The sequence below is a fragment of the Pongo pygmaeus genome, chromosome 16 (assembly GCF_028885625.2).
Source record: "Pongo pygmaeus isolate AG05252 chromosome 16, NHGRI_mPonPyg2-v2.0_pri, whole genome shotgun sequence".
Lineage (NCBI taxonomy): Eukaryota > Metazoa > Chordata > Mammalia > Primates > Hominidae > Pongo > Pongo pygmaeus.
In genome coordinates this window covers 53,684,276-53,705,560 of record NC_072389.2, presented here as the reverse complement: position 1 = coordinate 53,705,560, position 21,285 = coordinate 53,684,276, and the positions used below count along the sequence as shown (strand labels likewise).

The following is a 21,285-nucleotide window of genomic DNA, read 5'->3' as shown; positions in this document are numbered from 1 at the left end:
TTTCATTTCAGATGTTGTAGTTTTCACCTCTAAAAGTTTGACTTGGGTATTTTTTCATATATTCTGTGTCTCTGCATAAGTTCAATCATTCCTCTAGCTGTTTGAACACATGGAATACAGTTATAATAACTTTTAGTGTCTTTGTCTCCTAATTCTATCATCTGCATTAGTTCTGGGTCATTTGAATAAATTGACTTTCTTCCTTATTTTGGGTCATATTTTCCTGCTTCATTGAGTGACTGGTAATTTTTGATTGGATGTCAGATATTGTAAATTTTGCCTTACTGAGTGCTAGATATTTTTGTATTCCTAGAAATATTTTTGAACTTTGTTCTGAAGTGTTAATTACTTGGAAACACATAGATCCCTTTCAAAGTCTTGCTTTTAAGCTTTTAAGCTACACTTAGTCTAGGGGTAATTTTGCTCTGTTAGTGAGGTAAGACCCTTCTGGATATTCTACCCAATTCCCTGTGAATTATGAGGCTTTCCAGTCTGGCTGGTGGGAACAGGACAATCCCAGACCCCCTGTGAACTTTGAGGATTGTTGCCTCTCATTTTCTTGGGTAGTGCTTTCCCCAGCCTTGAGTAGTTTGTTTCCTTATATGAATGTGCTGGTCACTACTCATCTGAATACTTGCAGAAGACTCTTAGCAAATCTCTGGCATTGCTTTCTTCTGTGTAGCTCTCTCCTGTCCTTTACTCTGCCCTATGAACCCTAACTACCTCAGCCTTCCAGGATGCCCAGATTCATCTCCTCAACTCAGGGACAGTGCCTGGCTCCATCTGGTACCTCCTCCTTATGCCATGGAGTTAAAACTCTCCTATTCAGTAATCTCAGGCAATTGTAGGATTCACCTAGTTTTTCTTTCTGTCAGGGATCACTGTCTTTTGTTGCCTAATATCCAATGTCTAGAAAACCATTTTTTAAGGTATCTGTTGTCTATTTTTTTTGGTTGTTTCATCTGAGAATGTAATTTTAATTCCTGTTATTCTATCTTGGCCAGAAGCAAGAGTCTGGTATTGATTATATTTACATTTTTATCACATTTATCTTCTGAAAGCCTTTACTGAAAATTTTTGAAGTCCTAGAATTAAAATGAATGTCATAAAAAATGAATAATTTTTAATTTGGAAAAGAAGTGAAGTCTTCTTCTTACACTAAGACAACCAGTTCATCTATCCTTTCTTTCAAAATATGAAAACTAAATTGTTATCATCATGCAGACTGAATTAAACTTTTCATCCTGCAACAGAGTATGCTGTTCTAAAAAGTTTTCTAGACTGTCACATAAACGAGCTCTAAACTCAGCATGGAGCCCATCTGTTTATTTGATTACCTGGCCTGTTGCTTATGGGCCAGATGAAAGCCAGTCGGAATAATGAGCCTGCAATGTAAAGAATGAAGAGCAAGTGTAAATTGCCCTCTAAAATTTAACATTGTTTTTCTGAGTGAAAGCATTTCACCTTTTCTAATTTATTTGTCATAGTTATTATGTCTCGGGGGGAAAGTATTCAATGATATCAAATAGCTATATGTATTAATAATGTCTATGTTTTACAGATGTCAATGAGTGTGACCTGAATCCAAATATCTGCCTAAGTGGGACCTGTGAAAACACGAAAGGCTCATTTATCTGCCACTGTGATATGGGCTACTCTGGCAAAAAAGGAAAAACTGGCTGTACAGGTGTGTTTGTTCAAGTAGAACAATAAAATATTAAGTAGTTAAGAGATTGGTATCATAATTATAGATTGATACATGTTTTAAAACTCATACATTTTAACTGTATTATAAAGCATTTTGCATAACATTTTTCATTAATTTAGCTTCCACTTCTTTGAAATTTGTCATCGTTTGTATTGGATCCAAGTTGAAGGTTTTTTTCTTGACCTGTGGGGGAGCAAAGGTGTATTGAATAAATTAACACTGTAAATAGCACATTTTTATGAGGTTAAAAATCACATTTTCATATCAAATTAGTGAACATGCTAATTACCAAATATTCATGGCCCTTTACTGAAGCAAGGCTTTTCCAATAACCTCCTTTGCCAACACTTCATTTAAGGTTTATAACTGGAATTGCTCTTTAAAGGAACACATCCTACAATTCATATATTTCATCAATTCTCACTAGTCTTCCAGTGCCTTAAATAGGAGCACTTTTGATGTATTAAGTCGTGTTAGTCCAAATAAGTCTTTATTCATGGGACTTAGCAAATCTTATGAAGTGATAATGGAACCATTTTAATGTTGTTTGTCCATTACCAATAGCACATGAGAAAATGTTTTCACAATATTTGTAGGAGACTATCCTATTAAATGCCAAATGGACGAAGTTACTCTGTGGTAATGACATTGTGTTTCGTTTATAAGTGTTTAGTTGGTATTTTCAAATATGAGGCAATGACATTAAGTCCATGGAATGATATAATAAAGTTTTACTCTAGTTACTTATATTAATTTGACAGATTATGGCGTATAACATAATTTAAAACATAATGGAAACCATGGTGAGCTTGAATTAGGTAACTGAATAATTTCTTAATAAATAACAGTCTTTAATTCCAAAACCCAGTTTGGCAAGCTCTTATGACTTAAAACAAACATTAAAATATTTGCAGATTGGCAGTGGGGCAAATGTGCAGATCCTCCTCTTAATTATATCAACGTATTTCAAGAAAACACCAAAATATATTTATTATTGTTTCAAACTGGCCAATAATGCTATTTCAAATTTATTGATATGTAGGATGAGGGCAATAATATTATTGTTGGTTCAAAAATAACAGATGCTAGCCAAATTATGAGAAGAAGCATGAAGCTGGAATGTTTTCATTTTCACTATGCTACTCCTTACGTGAAGCCTGGCTAGGGGTCCATTCTGATAAATGGCACAGTGTTTAAACTCTCAGCTCCCCATATGGCCTCTCGGTACAAATGGTGCCTAGCTTTGTATGTCTATGGTTCAAGCTTTATTTTTAGCTTCCAGTATAAATATAGGACTTGGTAAGGGATGATGGTCTGGCAGTAGTGAAAAGAAAGGTAAGATAGTTCTGTATTATATTTTAACTAATAGAGGATAATACCACTGTTTTGCTAAGCTGAGCACATTGAAATTCAACCCGGAGGCAGTGATGCTTATGAAAGGAGAAGTTAATCTCATGGAACAGCCTTCATTCCCCATAAGAAAGAGGTCTCTAGAATTCAATGCTCCAAATTCTAGCTAACTGGGTCATGTGCAGTGGCTGATTATTTTAGGCCTTACCCTGAAGAAAGCTTACATTTTCATGTTATTTAATATAGTTTTAGGTAAATAAGATATGATGTATACAATGCTGTTGGCGCAGTGCTGGTCAATAAATAAAAGCTATTGTCAAATTAAATGAAACGTAGACACAGTGTCTGGAGGCCATTTTAATGAAAGCCATTGCTTCTAGTCTATATCTATTGTCCATTGTTTTGTTGTTTCATTTGAGAATGTAATAGTCTAGCAAAAATTTTATGCTACTGTTTATTGATTCATGCTTGAACTCAGTTTAAAGAAGGAAAATCTTACTCTTTATATTGAAAGGCTTGTTTTTCGTAGTTGAATTTGCACAGATACTAAGACCATGGTAACAGAGCTGTGCACTACAGTTGCATGAAGTGACACCAGCTTTACGTTAAGAACAGCAGCCTTTGAGTCAATCACGTGAACATAGATTTGAAGTCAAAGAAACACTTGATCCTCTTCAAATCTTTTTCATAGATTTAAAGTCAAAGAAACACTTGAGCTTTTCCTCCAGTTTTAAAAATTACAGCCTAAAATGATTTTCCAATTTGCTAAAATCCAGCTAGCACTGTAGGAAGACTTGAGTTTTATGCCCCTTTGATACCAGAGTAACATGGCATGTGATATTCTCATCTGAAGGAGTAGTACCCTGAATTGTGTTCTTAGTAAATCCACTCATTCATGATCTTGAACAAATCACGAGGGTGCTCTGCAGTTACTCAAATGTTCTCCTTGGGTAAGTAACAGCCCAGACCTGTGGAACGGCATCACATTTGATTGGAAATGGCTTAACCAGTCAGTTTGGTATACTTAAAAACATGTTTTTAAAAATCTGGGGCAAAATGTTTTTTGAATCCCATGTCACTAAGGCTCTTTTAGCTGCTTTTAGTTTAAAATTCGTGTCATTCACAACTTAGAACACCGTCAGGTTACCTTGGTGATGGCTTTGTTTATAATGTTCCAGGCAACTAATATAAGTAGAGATAGGTATCTTGCCTAACTGGATAAGCAAGCAGACAAAAGGAATATGTCTACTTATTTATCTATCTATTTATTTATTTATTTAGATTATTGTTTAATGAAAAGAATTATGAAAATATGTATGCTATTTCATAAGGAGAAATTTTGTTTCATGAGAACTAAGAAAAAGACCTCTGGGCTCCATTACAGTTTTGTCTAAATATTTCAGCTCCCTGTCATTACTGAGTATTTCCATTTTAACAAATAAACACGTTTTTTCCCCCAATCACTTTAGCAATGTTCAGAATCCACCCACTGACTTACATTCCCAGCCCACACAGATGCAAAGGGTTTCTTTTTACTCCGTAAGCTTTGTTCAGACCATGGGTTTTGCCAAGGGGGAATGTTCCATTTAATGGAGAGAGAACACATTTGCTTGAAATGCAGAACACAGCTCTTCTATCCTTGGCTTAAGTGGGCTGGATTACAATTTTTCTATGACCCAATGTAAGGCATCTGCTGCTTGTTCTACATAATTAGGGCCCTGCTAGGTGTCATCTTTGATGGGTGGTCCTGGCTTTCACAAGCTAATTTTAAGACCCTACCTCCCATCACGTGCTTACTTAGTTAATGAATAAAGCAAGCATACCATTAAGTGGAATTAAATCAGACTTGTTTTCAGTTAAAATAGCAGGATTTCTGGGTAATTCCATATTGGAAACTAGCTGGTTCCTTTCACAAGAGAAATGTCTCTGGTGGATCTTGGTCCATAGGAGAGAATCATATATTTCAGCCACCAACAGTCAGTGAGAATTTGTGTTCATTTCGTTCCAGTTTCTTATCACTGCTAATTTTCCTTCACTGGCTGTCGGCCTGTGAAAACTCCATGGGTGTTCAGTTAATAGTGTTGGCTCAAATTTGGATCCAAATTAAGAAATCCAAGTAGCCCTCACGTTTGGCCTCTCCATTCATGGTAACACCCTCTTCCTCAATGCCTAATCAAGGAGTTTCTGCAGTGCACAGCTCTGCCAGGTTAGGATCCAGGAGACAGATGCCCAGATGGCAGGGAAGGCAGGTGTTTGTGTGGGTGATACAGCCTCTCCCTGCGTGACTGTAAGAGGAGGCCACAGCAGCCCCGGGCACAAGCCCATACTTGCATGACAGACTTGCATGGGACATACCCAGAGCCTGTGAGCAGACCCTTGCCCTTCAAGAGAGCCATGCAAGAGGACCTTTGAGTCTTTGTGACAAAGGTTTGATGGAGTTAAGAAGGTTGCGGGGTCACTTTAAGTTTGAATTTCTTTGCTTTTCTTGGCTTATGCTATTCTTAATCTTAAAAAGGAATTTTCTGTTTGCAGCAAACTTGTGTAGGAAAGAGAACATTTTTACAGAAAGAGATATTCTTGGCAAACATGTACTATGTTTCCTTCACGTTACTGAAGAGTGTTTCAATACAGCATTTTTGTTTGCTTGTTTTCCTTATGGCTCACTTTCCCCTTCTGTTTGCTTTTATGATGACTTACAGTCCAAGTCTGCCACAGAAACAATTAATGAATGATAGGTGCATGCATGCACACACACCCACGTGCAAAAACCTTTTATTTGGAGATGCCTTTATACTTTATGACCACTTGAAGTCTCTCCAATTGTTACATACTGAGAGTGTAAAGCATTGAGATAATAACTTATACAAATACTCACAAAATGGAGAATTGAATATTGGCTCCTGAGTTACTCTCTCCTATTACCCAAAAGCCCATGATACACAGCCTGTTGTAAATATAGTTTCTTTTCACCTCGAAAACATTGCCATAAAACTGAAAACACTTCCTTAAATTGTAAATTTCTATTAGCATATTACTAATGATTTTTAAAGGAGACTCTCCGTTAAAAACAAATAATAATTTTCTTAATTGCAGGATTAGACATGGAAGGTAAAAGCCATATGAAAATGATAATACTCATAAAATAAGAGTACCTTTGGTCATTAGAAAACTGGAAAGAAAAAGATTACAGAATTACTAGATTAATAGGTTGTGGTCATCTCTGAAAATTATGCTTAGTAGAAGATATTAGTGAGTATTTCTATAAGTCAGTTAATATTCACCAATATTTTGGTAACTCCATAAAGCAAGGTTTAGAATAAAATCCTGATATGACTAAAGAAATGAGCTCAGCTGGGCGCAGTGGTTCATGCCTTAATCTCAACACTTTGGGAGGCCAAGGCGGGTGGATCATCTGAGGTTAGGAGTTCAAGACCAGCCTGACCAACATGGTGAAACCCCATCTCTACTAAAAATACAAAAAAAGAAAAAAAAAAAAGCCAGATGTGATGGCAGGCACCTGTAATCCCAGCTACTAGGGAGGCTGAGGCAGGAGAATTGCTTGAATCCAGGTGGCGGAGGTTGCAGTTAACCAAGATCACACCGTTGCACTCCAGCCTGGGTGACAAGAGCAAAACTCCATCAAAAAAAAAAAAAGAAAGAAAGAAAAGAAAGAAAGAAAGAAGCTCAGCTAGGCAGCTGTGGCCCAAGGAAAGGAGTGCCAATCACCAGATGGGGAAATTGAGTTTCAGGAGGTCCTGGCTCTGCCCCTCACTGACTGTAGGGCCCAACTTCTTTGCCTTCTTCTGAGAAACTGAGGATTGGGAGAATGGAATTACGAGTTCTTTCCACTTAGAAAATTCCTTGATTCTATAACATCTGGAGGCTTTGATACTTATGCAGTTGAAGCTTTTTGTGTCCACATAAGATTATTTGTCAGAGATCATGGCAAATATAGGAGAGAAATTTAGGCAGAACTCCACAAAAATGGTGATTTGTTGCATTACCTCTGAGGGGAGCAATTACCTGAGGCAGAAAGAAGTTTCGACAGCCCTGCTTGGGAGTATCTTGTGCTAGTTCTACGGGATCTGTTAGGTCAGGTATGGGAAGACATACATTCTTGAATTCCTGTGCCTACTTAGCACTGTTATCCCTGAATTGGCCTTCCTCCTCATTTCCTTGGAATGTGCCATGCTCGATTATTTAGCTGGTTAAAGCTCCCAGTCACAGTCTAAAGCTATGTGTCTCTCTTGACCTGGAGTAATAACTTGATAGGTCCATGTGGCTGCCAAGGTTACACTAAAATCCACCTGTACAATGTGTCATGACTGAAAGGACATTCTTCCAGGCATGCTGCTTCATTTTTATGATCATTAGTGATATTATAAAGTTCTTTTGTGGGAGCAATCTGTTCTTATTTCATTTTGTGTTTGCTCTAAAAGTTATGAAGAAGCCAAAGATCCCAGGACCATTTCAGAACTTCAGATGGAACACTTGGCAGATAGCATGTTTGTAAACACTTTCAAATCATTTAGTTGGGCTTCATAAGTAGACAAAAAGGCAAACATGAATTACTTGCCCAGTGTCTTTTTCATGCCACTATTCAAGTGTTCACTGGGAATTCTTGCAGAGTTTTGTATGGCAAAATTGTTCTTCTTGACCTAAGATTGGTGTTAGATGTTGGTTTCCATATAGAGTACCATATTTATGAGTTCTTGTTCTTAGTTAATGACAAAGTTGATTATGGGGGTAACCCATTATAGAATGGGCTCGTTTCAGAAAATTTTCACTTAGTGCTTTATGTTCTTTTCTGTAACATATTTATGTTAGAGAGTCTATCTTGGCTAAAGCTGACAATAGAATTTTGGAGAATAGAGCATTTTGGAAAATTTGGAGTCTTTTAGTAATGTGACCCTAATCTGGTATTTCTTATATTCTGACAAAATCCCCATTGGATTAACTTGAGTTTTACATGAAATATACAAGAAGGCTTGGCTCTCCAATGTGCTAGGACTCTAAGAAGCTAGGGAAAAGATGGCTTATATACTGTCTTAAGGAACATTTTCTGCAAATGCTTACATTAGCAATACCTAAAGTAAAGCTTTTGTAGAAAGAAAGCATAATTAAATAACAGTGTTTTAAGTTTGAGAATAAAATATATTTATATAGAATATAATGCAAAAATTTTCTAATATGCCAACAAGTTTGTATTTTTTGTCTATACAAGATATGAAAATAATGTGCATCATTACTGCATAGTTGACTTACTAAAAATACTAGCAAAAGAAAATATATGATAAGGAGTATTAAAACCATAGAAAATTAAGCAACTCATTATTTATGGTCTTCAGCAGTAAAAAGTCACTTTGCAGTGACTGGAAACTCACATTAAAATATGGAAAATAGTTAGAGTTAACAATAGCTAGTACAATCATATTGTTATATCTTTATAATTTGAAATTTAAAGCTGTTTGATATATGTAGAGTTTATATATGGATGCAAAACCAGTCTATACTATACCTGGGAAGTTTGAAGGCAAGTCAACTTTTGAATATTACTTATTTTAAAAACCAAAAAGACATTTGTGCTGAGCCTTTTTCTAAATCACTGTTCATTTTTCCAGACATCAATGAATGTGAAATTGGAGCACACAACTGTGGCAAACATGCTGTATGTACCAACACAGCAGGAAGCTTCAAATGTAGCTGCAGTCCCGGGTGGATTGGAGATGGCATTAAGTGCACTGGTGAGTAGGAAAGTAACAGAGATTGCTTATCAAGGACTGCATAGATTACACATATGAAAATATTAATTATGTAAAGTTATTTTAATTTGTGTATTATTGGTTTTAAATACCACACTTTCTGTTAATAATGATATAACCTTTTTCCATAAGATTTGGACGAATGTTCCAATGGAACCCATATGTGCAGCCAGCATGCAGACTGCAAGAATACCATGGGATCTTACCGCTGTCTGTGCAAGGAAGGATACACAGGCGATGGCTTCACTTGTACGGGTATGTTCACACTGGAAACAACCGTGTCAACACCAGTCAGAGAAGCAAGGCATTCCACATTTCTCAGGCTAGCAATTCTTTTTTGAAGACTGGGTCAGTTAATAGAAAAGATTCATCATTTGGCACTAGAGCTCTGTGGGAGAAAAAAAAATTTGGAACCAGGTCAATTAGAGAGACCTCAAAAGCTTCTCGATAGATAGGTAGGTAGGTAGATAGATAGATAGATAGATAGATAGATGTTTAGGTGCCATTATCACATCATTTACAGTGATCTGTGCTCTAACACAAAATGATACCAAAAAAGTCGTATCATTCTCCACCTCAAGTCAGCTAGGCCTTATAATAGTTACAATTGGCATATATATCATTATATAACTGTGTATAATGATGTCATTAGTTTAAACAAATCATACTTCCTTTTATATGCCTAGCCTTTATATTTTTTTTGCCTATTTCTCGCCAATGACTTCCTTTCTGTACCAACACAAGGATAAGCTTGCTGTAGGGAACTATGTAAGGAGAAGGGATTAGATGTTCTAGATTAGAAGAACAGTATATATTTTTCTCCAACAGGCCATCATCATCATCATCATCATCATCAACAACATTCCATATTGGTATAAGTAAAAATTTCAAACCTGCTGTGGAATTCATTCACTTCCAGTTTTGCAATAATATATTAGTGAAATTTTCTTTTTGGCTCTAATTAATAGCCATAGAATTAACATAAACTGCTATACACATGTAAACACACATGATTAGACTTGTCATTACATAAATTATACATATACTTACATGTGCATGTATTTACAGACAGCACTTTTTATATCAGAGCTCTGGAGTTAAATAAAATAGTAAGATCCATTGGCCATTAGGTTGCATAGCTACTCCTATAACTTAAAACATTAATTTATCCTGCGCACTTTGTTCATAAAAAGTCATTTAAGCACAATAGAGGCTAAGGCTCATTAAGTGATTTACCTGGAATTTTTTTTATTCACTGAAAGTTTTATCTCAGATGAAATCATTTTTGCCTAACTTATTGATGTTTTGTCATCAAAAACCTCCCATCATTTTGAGAACATATTCAAATTCCATGTATTAGGCATGTGTGGTTTATGTGTTTGATATTTAAATGCCTGTGATTATTAAGAAAACTAGGTAGAGATTAAGCAGATGGAATTTTTCTTCTCCCCTATGGTTGCCACTCTTTTGCACTTTTGGTGCCCATCTAAGCTAAGCCCGAAACTTGAGAAATAGGCACAAACATGATGTGTCATTTCCTGTCATGGGTGTGCCCTCCATGTGGATGACCCTTCTTGAACAGGCCTTAGTTTGCATGATTCCTTTGGCTTATTCATTTAATATCATTCAGGGTAAATTATCATTCAGGATTCTGAATCAGCCCCATGTAAATTGCATATTCAGTATTAACCTTCCAAAGAGAAAAATAAATGACTTTCAAGGTGTCAAACTGAAGTTATGCTGAAACATTGCTGCACTGGAAAGTTGTTAGACCTGAGGAATTAGAAAGCCCCTAACCGAGGAAGAGTAACATGTGTTTCTTTCTGGCTGTAGACCTAGATGAGTGCTCTGAGAACCTGAATCTCTGTGGCAATGGCCAGTGCCTCAATGCCCCAGGAGGATACCGCTGTGAATGCGACATGGGCTTCGTGCCCAGTGCTGACGGGAAAGCCTGTGAAGGTAACTGATGGGGAAGCCGCTGGGAGCCTTGCCGGGCTTGATGAGATTAGGTTATTTAAACATTCCTGATGCTTTTTTTTTTTTTTTAACTGAGATATGTTTTAGCTTCATTTCTAAGCTGGTCAGTTCAATTTGTAGAGGGGTTAGGTTTCCAGCTGACCATTTCTCTTGGTGCACAGAAAACCTCAGCTGACTGGCCACAAGCTGTACATCCAGCCTTGGCCACATGGTCTGCAAGGGTGTATCCATTGGTCAGTGAGGGTAACCAGGTGTGGTTAAATCAGTGCAACCCATTTATCCCTATGGAAGGGGACGCAACACATTAATCCCTACTGAGGGAGAAAAGAGCTCAAAGTGCAAGTTCACTGATAATGTCCTGTTGTGGGATTATCACTAAATATGGAAACACAGTTTTTAATCTCCACTGTATTTGGTTTCTAGAAATAAAAGCGGAGCAAATAGTCTTGTCCATATGTAGAATGGTATGTCTCACATTTGCTCTAAATATCTAACATATATGAACATGGGACAGTTTTGCAAATCTGTTCAATAGGGGACCCTTGGGATACTGCCATATGGCATGGTATCACTCAGCTTTAGGCTCTGTCATTCTGATAAGTGTTGGTCAGACAGGAAGAGTCCTGGGAACCTGTTAGCTAAGGCTGGATCCCATTAGGAAACACAAGATTCTTCCCTTTACCCACATTTGTCAAATTTAAGCACATTCTCCTTCATTGAAAAGAAGATTTCAGTAGAAATAAACAAATGATAACGATTGTCAGTAGAAGTTTAAACAAGACCCTGATTAATGTATTAGTTAATAGTTGTTCCTTGTTAACAAGACATGAACTCAAAATCAGTCATTAGCTATGACATGTATACTAATTCAGCCTCATGTATTTTTATGTAAATACTTTGTTATGGAACTGTTGGGTGTTCTTTATACAGTTTATATTAAATATGCAGAGTTTGATATAAAACTCCTTGGAGTCAAGAAACCAGATTATGCTCTTGATCATGTGCCTAATGCCTTGTTTACTTTTGTTACTCCAAATATCCGAGGAAAACAGGTACTGTGCCACCTCTGGTAACAGAAATAGTCACAGTGAAAGTTTTGCTTCTCTTATTGCTATAAGGGAAGGTTTTGTTTGTTTGTTTGTTCTTAATATAAATCATGGCTGGCGGAGTGGTCATGGCTATTTAAAGCTAGTCTCAAGCCTGAAAATGTAACTGTGTGTCAACTGCACACGAAGAATGTTAACAGGAGGTAGAGACAGAGGCCTGGAAGAAGCGTGTGCGGTTTTTCAATCTCCGTCAACAAAGGCAAACACACGCCATAGGACTAGGGACACTGGAGATTATGCAACTAATTATGACAGTTCCCCGAAAGACATTGTGGCTTGTGAAGTTTTAATTCACAACAAAAACAGTGACTACATAGATAGATTAAAAAAAAAAAAAAAACTGAAAAAACGAATTTAGTGTAAGGTGGCTTGCTTGCCTCTTACTTTACGAAAGTGATGTGGACCTACGTGGAACACTACAAATGAGATATGTATCTATAAAATGCTCAGCCCGCTGCTTGGCATGTAATAGGGACTCAGGAAAAGTAACCTCTCACCTACGAGACTTCCCTGTGCATGGCAAATCATCTAAAAGTCTATAGGAGAAGTGCCCAGATTGGTGTTAGGTAGTCTGCATTTTCTTAGTATTTACATTAGTTGCCTAATTATATTTGACAGGTTTGTTTTAGAAAAATATAAATTAAGTTTTTTGCTTTTTTCTACCTCCCCCAAGATATTGATGAGTGCTCCCTTCCGAACATCTGTGTCTTTGGAACTTGCCACAACCTCCCTGGCCTGTTCCGCTGTGAGTGTGAGATAGGCTATGAACTGGACAGAAGCGGCGGGAACTGCACAGGTAAGACCTCTACTGGCATCAAAATCGGCTCCCTGGTGTCCCGGGGGACCCAGCTATTGGAGCCTCCCTGGGACTGCACGAGGGCTGTCACAGAGGACAAGAAAAGCAAGGGGGAAGTATTAAGAATCACAGATACCTTTTCTCAGACCTGGCACTGATTGGAGGTGAGGATCCAGAGGAAAGAGTCTAAGACAATTGAAGGAGCAGAGTTTGTAGCCTTGAAATTGAGTTTGTGGCTACAAAGGAGTGTTCTAGGGGTGCTCTAGCGGTGTAGCTTCCCAGCCATTTCCTTTTCTACGTGAGTACATTTTCGGAGAGTTTCCTTTTGGAGGCCATGCCCTGGGATCATGGGTTTTCTCCTTGTACTTTGTTGTTGCAATACCCACCCCACTCCTTCCTATCCCTGCCCTGCCCGTGGTCACCAGAGTACTGGGTACACAGAGCTCAGCCACCTATCTCTAGTGTATAAATCATTTTCTTGTTGAGCCAAGGACTCTCAGGGAACATTAGAAAAAGCTTAGAAAAACTACAGGCACCCAAGCAGACTGCCACTCGGTTCTCTTTGGCACTAAGACTTTGAAAGCCATTTGCATTTCCCCTTCCTAATTCACCCCTCTGTTCAAGGATACTGAAGAAACAACTTATGTTCTGTATGAGTTCAAATTTCAGGAAAAAATCTGGTCTTTTCAACCACCTAAACAAACCATGACTCAGGGGCTCTCCAGATCATAATCACCACCACCACCCTGCAAATGCTCTGGATGGAGTATTCCTCTCCAGCCACACATTCTTCCCTTGGTTTTCCTTAAAGCTATTACGAGACCAGGCTGGGTCTCTTGCATGCCTCAGGAAGTCCCCTCTCCATGGCCTGTACCCTCTCCTGCGTGCCCCAGATCACTATCAACATCATTCTGTCTAATCTCATTTCTGTTACTCTGGCCCTGTCTGTCCAAATTCACATGCAATTTCAACAGAAAAATCATCTGCAGCGCAACCCACAGGAGGGTTGCCAGATCCAAGGGGAGGACCAAGGCGAAGGTGTTGTCCCTCTTCTCCAGTCCCTCCTCACAGAAGCCGTTTGTCTATTCTTGAGTATTTCATGAGTGTTCAAAACAGACAAAAGGAATTGTACAGAGTGGAATTTGCCAAAACCCATGTCCTAAATATCTGGAATTCTGTACATATTTTTGGAATAGAAACTGAAAGGGAAATATTCAACTCAGCATGGATGATGGGAGAGACACTCCTTGCCGACCTCAGGGAACACGCTAAGCCTCACGCGTGTGTGTCAGGGGAAGCAGCAAGAGTTGCCCTTCTGAGGGTTTCCTGGGACATCTTGCTCTAATTTGATGAAATAACAAGCCACATATACTCAATATATTTTCTTAAAACCTGTGTCTGAATTTTTGGTTGACCGAGGTCACAACAGTGTTTTGCCTTCAGTTACCTTGACTGGAATATTTTACCTAGTGCCAAAGTATATTATATTATGTATTTTTATATTTTTTTATTATATATATTTTTTTTTTTTTTTTTTTTGAGATGGAGTCTCGCTCTGTCGCCCAGGCTGGAGTACAGTGGCACCATCTCGGTTCACTGCAAGCTCCGCCTCCTGGGTTCACACCATTCTCCTGTCTCAGCCTCCCGAGTAGCTGGGACTACAGGCACCCACCACCACGCCTGGCTAATTTTTTGTATTTTTAGTAGAGACGAGGTTTCACTGTGTTAGCCAGGATGGTCTCGATCTCCTGACCTCGTGATCTGCCCGCCTCAGCCTCCCAAAGTGCTGGGATTACAGGCGTGAGCCACTGCGCCCGGCCCAAAGTTATATTTTATCCTGATGACAAATTTGAACGGTAAATGTGTTCTGGGGAAAGATGACCAAAGACTATACCATATTTCCTTCCTGAGGTGTTTTATCTCTGAAGTGGAAGACTGCATTTCTAGATGTAGTTATAACTAGTAGCTTTAAAATTCTTGTTTGGAGCTCTAGATTGGGCCCTGTTCTTTTATGGTGATGTCTGCCTACACTGGCTCAGGTGGTAACTCCACTGCTCACTGTTCGGTTTTAGATGTGAATGAATGCCTGGATCCAACCACGTGCATCAGTGGGAACTGTGTCAACACTCCAGGCAGCTATACCTGTGACTGCCCACCTGATTTTGAACTGAACCCAACTCGAGTTGGCTGTGTTGGTAAGACCTTAAAAACTTTTCAGAGAAGCAAGCATACTGTGTATTATTTTGAAAACAGCACCAAACGTTCCATTCTTAAAGTTTGCAAAATGAATGATACAGAAATTTAAACATTTCCTAACTCTGCTTTAAATTCAGATATCTTTTCCATAGGGAAAATTCTCAGTAGTGTATAATGTTCATGGGTACTTTTTAGTTTCTCAGTAAAAGTGAATTATGGTTTTTGAACAGTTCCTGAAATGGGTTTCAATTTTCAACCCCAGTAGAAAGATTCTGCCTGACGCTTCTTGTGTTTGTATATGGTAAATAGATACCCGCTCTGGAAATTGCTATTTGGATATTCGACCTCGAGGAGACAATGGAGATACAGCCTGCAGCAATGAAATTGGAGTTGGTGTTTCCAAAGCTTCCTGCTGCTGTTCTCTGGGTAAAGCCTGGGGTACTCCTTGTGAGATGTGCCCTGCTGTGAACACATGTAAGTGGACGTCCTCCTATTTATTATTATTTCAACTCCAGCCAGTTCTCCTTTCTAGATCAGAAGATAAACCTTTTCTACTCTTAGATCAGAGAAGAAAGATCAGTCGTCTCAGCCCTGTAGAGGGGACCTTATTCCCAATTCGAGAGTCAGAAAATATTCCTGGTTGGCTCACAGTAAAAGATCAGGTAGGGCAGATAACATCTCACTTCTGTGTAAGTGAAAAGCAGATAGCATTACTTTAAAGATTTTCCAGACTAGGTTACTTTCACCATGTTGCTTACCTTCCAGGGACACATTGATTATCTCTCCTCTTCTCATCTGTTGACTAGTTTGGAAGGCTCTACTCCAGACTCAGTGTCCCTGGGTTTGAAGAGAAGCAATTAGTTAAGCAACTGCGAAATGGAAGATTATTCCATTGTTATGGTGTGGCTTGAAAGAAAGCTTTAGCATGTGATTGTAAGGACATACAAACTATGTCTCCTAAAAATATAAAAGGGTTTTCATTTTTCCTAGTGGGTCCTGTATTATGATTCAGAATTAGATGTAGCTTCTTTGGCAAAAGTCAGTGGCTACTGCTTATAGCGTATATTGGGATAGGTATGGATTCTTTTTTTGCTGAAGGGTCATTTATTCAGTTCTTCTAAAAATATTCGTTGAGTACCTAGAGTGTGTACTCTGGATGTGCAAAGGTGAATTAGACTAGATCCTGCCATTCAGGAGAATATAGCATAGTAGGCAAATTATGACCTAAACATAAGCGCTATAATTCAAAATAGGCCTCAGAAAGAGAAGAAAGAGCAGGCACAGTGCTGTGTTGGTACAAAGAGCACACCTGGTGCAAATTAGGACTCCACTGCTTGTCACCCGTGTAACCTTGGGCAAGTTCTTTAGCATTCATAAAATACCTCATAGGATTAAATGAAATCACTCATGCAGAGCACCCAGCACAGGGGTGTGTGCTCAGCCGGCTTCTCCTTCTCTCTTCTCTTCAGAAAGGGAGGTCAGTTCTGCTCGGGAGAGGGTGGGGACTTAGTGTGTTTTTTAATTGAGCCTTCAAGAAGGTTGTGACATGAAAGAAGAAACTCAAAAAGTATGGATGATTGCAGAAAGAGGAGAACAAGTAAAAGAGGAGGACTGTTCATTTCATTGGTGTCGAAGGGGGCAAACTAGGACACTTAACTAGGGGAGTCAGCTTTGTAGATTAATAATAGTAGCAAAACAATAGATATCCACGCCACACCAGATCTGGACCAGAGTTAGAACTGGAATATATACATATAGGCATATGTACATATAATTTCAGGAAGCCAGGACAGGGATTAGCAGATCGGGACAGACCATGACATTATGAAAGAACTGATCTTATAGATCCTCACTGGGATGATACAGCAGGTTACAGACATTCTTATTCACCTGTCCTGTACATATCACCATGCTGGTGCATGCCACTGAAATAAATGTTTCTGGGTAAAATAGTTGGATGAAATAATTAATGGGGGAAACCCAAGGACACTATAGAAAGTTGTTTTTGGAAACCAAGAGAATCAATATTGCCACCCGTAGAAACAGAGGCGCAAGAAAGGTCTCTAGTCATTAAGGAGAGAATTGGGGTGGGAATCAACAGAGAACAGCTTTTCCTAAGGCTATGTTTGGAAAGGGTTTTGGAAACAAGCCAATTAAGATTATTAAGGGAAGCTGTAATTCCCAGAAAGTAAGGCTGAACAGAACATAAAAATGAAGATGAAGTTTTTCAGAAAATAAAAAGGGAAAGAAAATCTGTAAAAAGAAATAAGGGATGAAGGTAAGGGATAAAACAGTCCACACGCATATAAGACCAGGGAGTGGTTAGAGTTCAAGGACTGAGGACAGTGGCCTTGCATTGGGGACACAATAAAAACCATTGGAAAATGGGAAGTGTACACAAAGGTGTTAACTGACTTCAGACGGGCAGAGTAACAACTAAAGTTTCCTGAAAATGAACATTTTCAGCTGGATATGTGAGTATTTCTCTTGAGGATATTATTTCTAAAAACTTTAGATTCAGAACAACTCAATTTGAATTTTTGTTTCAATAGCCGAGTACAAAATTCTTTGTCCTGGAGGGGAAGGTTTCCGACCAAATCCTATCACCGTTATATTGGAAGGTAATTGTGTTTCCTTTGTCTTAAAGCGCACACAACTTGAATTTCCTTGGGTTTATTTACAATGCTAAAGGAATGCCTTTGTTTTGATTTTGATAGATATTGATGAGTGCCAGGAGCTACCAGGGCTGTGCCAAGGAGGAAAATGTATCAACACCTTTGGGAGTTTCCAGTGCCGCTGTCCAACTGGCTACTACCTGAATGAAGATACACGAGTGTGTGATGGTAAGTGGTCCTTGTAGGATGATAAGGTCTTGCAGATATCAAGAACTGACCTGCAAAACCAGAATATGGTTACCAGGAAAATAGAATTTAGCAGTGTAGCACAATGGTCTAAACAGGAACATAGCCAGGTAAATATGTCACACATGTGGCAATTTGGACTAATGTTACTCAAATGATGTCATTTCTGGTAAGTCCTAAATCTCCCTCTTTTCCTGAGAAAAACAGAATCTTATTCTGCTGGACCATAGCCTCATTTATGCTTACAAAAGAGTTTTCCATGCTCTTCAGAAAAGCCATTTTTTACGAGAGTGGCATAGGTCCCGTTTCAGTGCTACTTCTCTATTTGGGGGAGTTCTGGGCCCTCTTCTTTTAATCCTTCACCACTTATCATTGGTGCTCATGTATTCAAATAAGCTTCTCCTAGAAGGCGGCCCTTTGGCTTTGTACTATGAGTGGTGGCCCTTGTTCATCCTGTGTTACTGGAAAGGTGGAGAATATTAACCACTTACAGGTTCCAGAGCACTTCAGCCATGAGCCATGGTTTTCATCTACAAGGAGGAATCACCCACCTGTTGAGGAGAGAGACCTCCTTGTGCTCTGCATAAGAAGTATTCCCCTGGCTCTTTAAATGGCTTATTAGGTCACCCAGACAATGGCAACCTTATTGAGTATTAGTTGAACATCACAGTGTATATGGCACAGCTCTAAGACCCATGGAGTTAACAAAGATTAGAATCAAGTCCTTCATTTGGAAGTGGGGAGAGGATGTGAAATATGCTCCATGCTGCCTTACCAATGCAGATTCATGAAGCCAGCTGTTAATGGCTTCGGGATACTATATACCCTATCATAGATTTTGTGAACATAAGAAGCATACTTGTCTTCCTAAGGGATATTTGATATTTTAATTTCTCCACATTTCTATCTCTGCCTACCTTTGAGGATATTATAGGTTCATTTATTAGGAGACTCATTATTATATTTGATAATGCCTCATGTCAGGAGGCAAGAGTTCCTTCTCTTTTTTGTTTTTGTTTTTTGTTTTTTGTTTGTTTCGAGACAGTCTTGCTCTGTTGCCCAGGCTGGAGTGCAATGGCATGATCTTGGCTCACTGCAACCTCTGCATGTAGAGTTCAAGCAATTCTCCTGCCTCAGCCTCCCGAGTAGAGTAGCAGGGACTAAAGGTGTGTACCACCACGCCTGGCTAATTTTTGTGTTTTTAGTAGAGATGGGTTTCACCATGTTGGCCAGGCTAGTCTGGAACTCCTGACCTCAAGTGATCCACCCACCTTGGCCTCCCAAAATGCTGGGATTACAGGCATGAGCCGCCATGCCCAGCCAAGAGTTCCTTTTCTAAAACTCTCTTTCCTCAAAAGGCACACATTTGCACAGAGAGAGGACGCGGATGAATGAAATACCTATTTTTGTTATCTTATTTGAAAATACCCTATGGATTTGCTCTCTAATGTCAACATTCATTAAGTATCAGGCCATTCCAAACTGTGAAGTTTTCGTATTCATATACCACTTTCTCTTTGGATTATAGATGTGAATGAGTGTGAGACTCCTGGAATCTGTGGTCCAGGGACATGTTACAACACCGTTGGCAACTACACCTGTATCTGTCCTCCAGACTACATGCAAGTGAACGGGGGAAATAATTGCATGGGTAAGTCCAAGCTTTTCTCAGTAATGCATGTTTGGTTCTCATCTACAAAGAGGAAGAGAGCTCACAAGTTCATCACCTTAGGGTGATGTTACTCATCAGACTGAGTGCTGGCATCCCTTCACTGTCTTGTTAGGAGCCTCTTCCCCTGTAAATCATAACTTGGCATTTTTTCACCACCACGGGTGAGTGGTTGGGAGTTTTCTCTAAAATGTAATGTTGGAAAATCCCAAACAACAGTTAATAGTACTTCTTTTGTTTGACTTTTGGGTGTATCTTTGTACAATTATATTTACAGCGCTGACCTACCGTATTAAAACATCATGAGTCGGAAATGAGAAACTTACTGCCAAATGGCAGTAGAGAATTGTTACTAGGAGACTGGGCAGAGAGTCATTTAAAGTTTATTAATGCTACAGCTATATAATGACTTAGTTCTGTGGCAGGAAATATCAGGGAATGTATTTCTCAAAGTCCTTTTTCTTGTCGTAGCATAGGTAGCTAGAAAGTTGTGTAAGAGCAAGTTTTTTCTGTCCTTATCAAAGTCAAGCTACAATACAACTCAAATGAAACTTGCTTGTTGAGTATCCACTTAGAAATTTGTTGTGATTTCCCACATGGCATCACCAACCCTCCAATCCTTTTTTTACCTCCCTTCTAGATATGAGAAGAAGTTTGTGCTACAGAAACTACTATGCTGACAACCAGACCTGTGATGGAGAACTGTTATTCAACATGACCAAGAAGATGTGCTGCTGTTCCTACAACATTGGCCGGGCCTGGAACAAGCCCTGTGAACAGTGTCCCATCCCAAGTACAGGTGAGTTTTAGTTTCTCCATTATCAAAAATATAGGTTGAAAAATTACCCAAGAATTGTTGGGGAAAGCAGTCTTAGTGAAGGAAGCAAAGTGTGCATTGTTTATCTTTACAGGGAAAAAAATGGCTCATGATTTAAATTCACAGTTGGTGCTGGTCATTCCAGCCGAACATTGAGTCACAGAATATGTTTTCTAATGTATACCCTAATATGTAACCAGACTTGTAAACTCAGCATATCACAAAAATATAAACTATAAACAATGTTCTCATTGTTACTGAATTCTTCATGTATCTAAAAGACTGTAAACATTAGACAAATCAATGTGACAATAAGGGAAACATAATTCCTTGTCTTTTTACTTATTTAAAGCTAAACTCGTTCCAAAAATAAAGGCAGCCTACAAAGATGTAAATGTTAAACAAGAAATAAACATAAGGCAAATGGCAAACAAGAATAAGAAAGATAGAGCCAGGAACAGGACTAATACACAAAATTCAAGCCGGGAATTCCTACACACTTGCCTGAAATAAGCAATAACTTTAGCCCCAAACTTTCTGGCAGCTCCTATGAAAAGGGAGATGTGATCAAGTACAAAATTCTCAATGACCATAAAGAAAACTCAAAATGAAAGGAAAGTGCAACTTTTCTTGATAATGAGATCCGAGATAAATTTCTTCTTATATTCTCATAGAGAAAGAAACTAAATAATGTTGTCTTAAAAAAAAAGGGCTAAATTGCATCCTTTGAGTAAATAAAGACATTAGTGTACTGTTCTTATATCATATGGTATATGCTGTGCATTATGTATATGATGATGACATCATTTGCCAAGATTATGATTTGGGTTAATTGAAATTATCAGGCAAGGAATTGATTAGGGTATTCTATAAATGGAATCCTACACCATTTTCCACAGTGATATATAAAATATTAAATCTGTTGTCTGGCACTACCTGACATTGTATGCAACAGAAAATTCTTTTTTAGTAAAATGTATTATTTCATCCGTTGTTTACTCCAGAAATAATATAATAACCACCACTTAGAATTCTGATTTACC

At 38.5% G+C, this 21,285-nt stretch overlaps 1 protein-coding gene across 2 annotated transcripts in view; it reads left to right on the top strand.

Moving 5' to 3' along the window:
- Positions 1 to 21,285, top strand: part of FBN1 (fibrillin 1) — a 235,403-nt gene that overhangs the window by 161,513 nt on the left and 52,605 nt on the right. For both annotated transcript variants that reach the window (XM_054450928.2, XM_063652619.1), the window contains 11 exons: positions 1,562 to 1,687; positions 8,680 to 8,802; positions 8,953 to 9,075; positions 10,654 to 10,779; positions 12,577 to 12,699; positions 14,772 to 14,894; positions 15,205 to 15,369; positions 17,448 to 17,516; positions 17,613 to 17,738; positions 19,285 to 19,407; positions 20,066 to 20,224. In XM_054450928.2, coding sequence (XP_054306903.1) covers positions 1,562 to 1,687; positions 8,680 to 8,802; positions 8,953 to 9,075; positions 10,654 to 10,779; positions 12,577 to 12,699; positions 14,772 to 14,894; positions 15,205 to 15,369; positions 17,448 to 17,516; positions 17,613 to 17,738; positions 19,285 to 19,407; positions 20,066 to 20,224 — 1,386 coding nt within the window. The remainder of the gene's footprint in view (positions 1 to 1,561; positions 1,688 to 8,679; positions 8,803 to 8,952; positions 9,076 to 10,653; positions 10,780 to 12,576; positions 12,700 to 14,771; positions 14,895 to 15,204; positions 15,370 to 17,447; positions 17,517 to 17,612; positions 17,739 to 19,284; positions 19,408 to 20,065; positions 20,225 to 21,285) is intronic.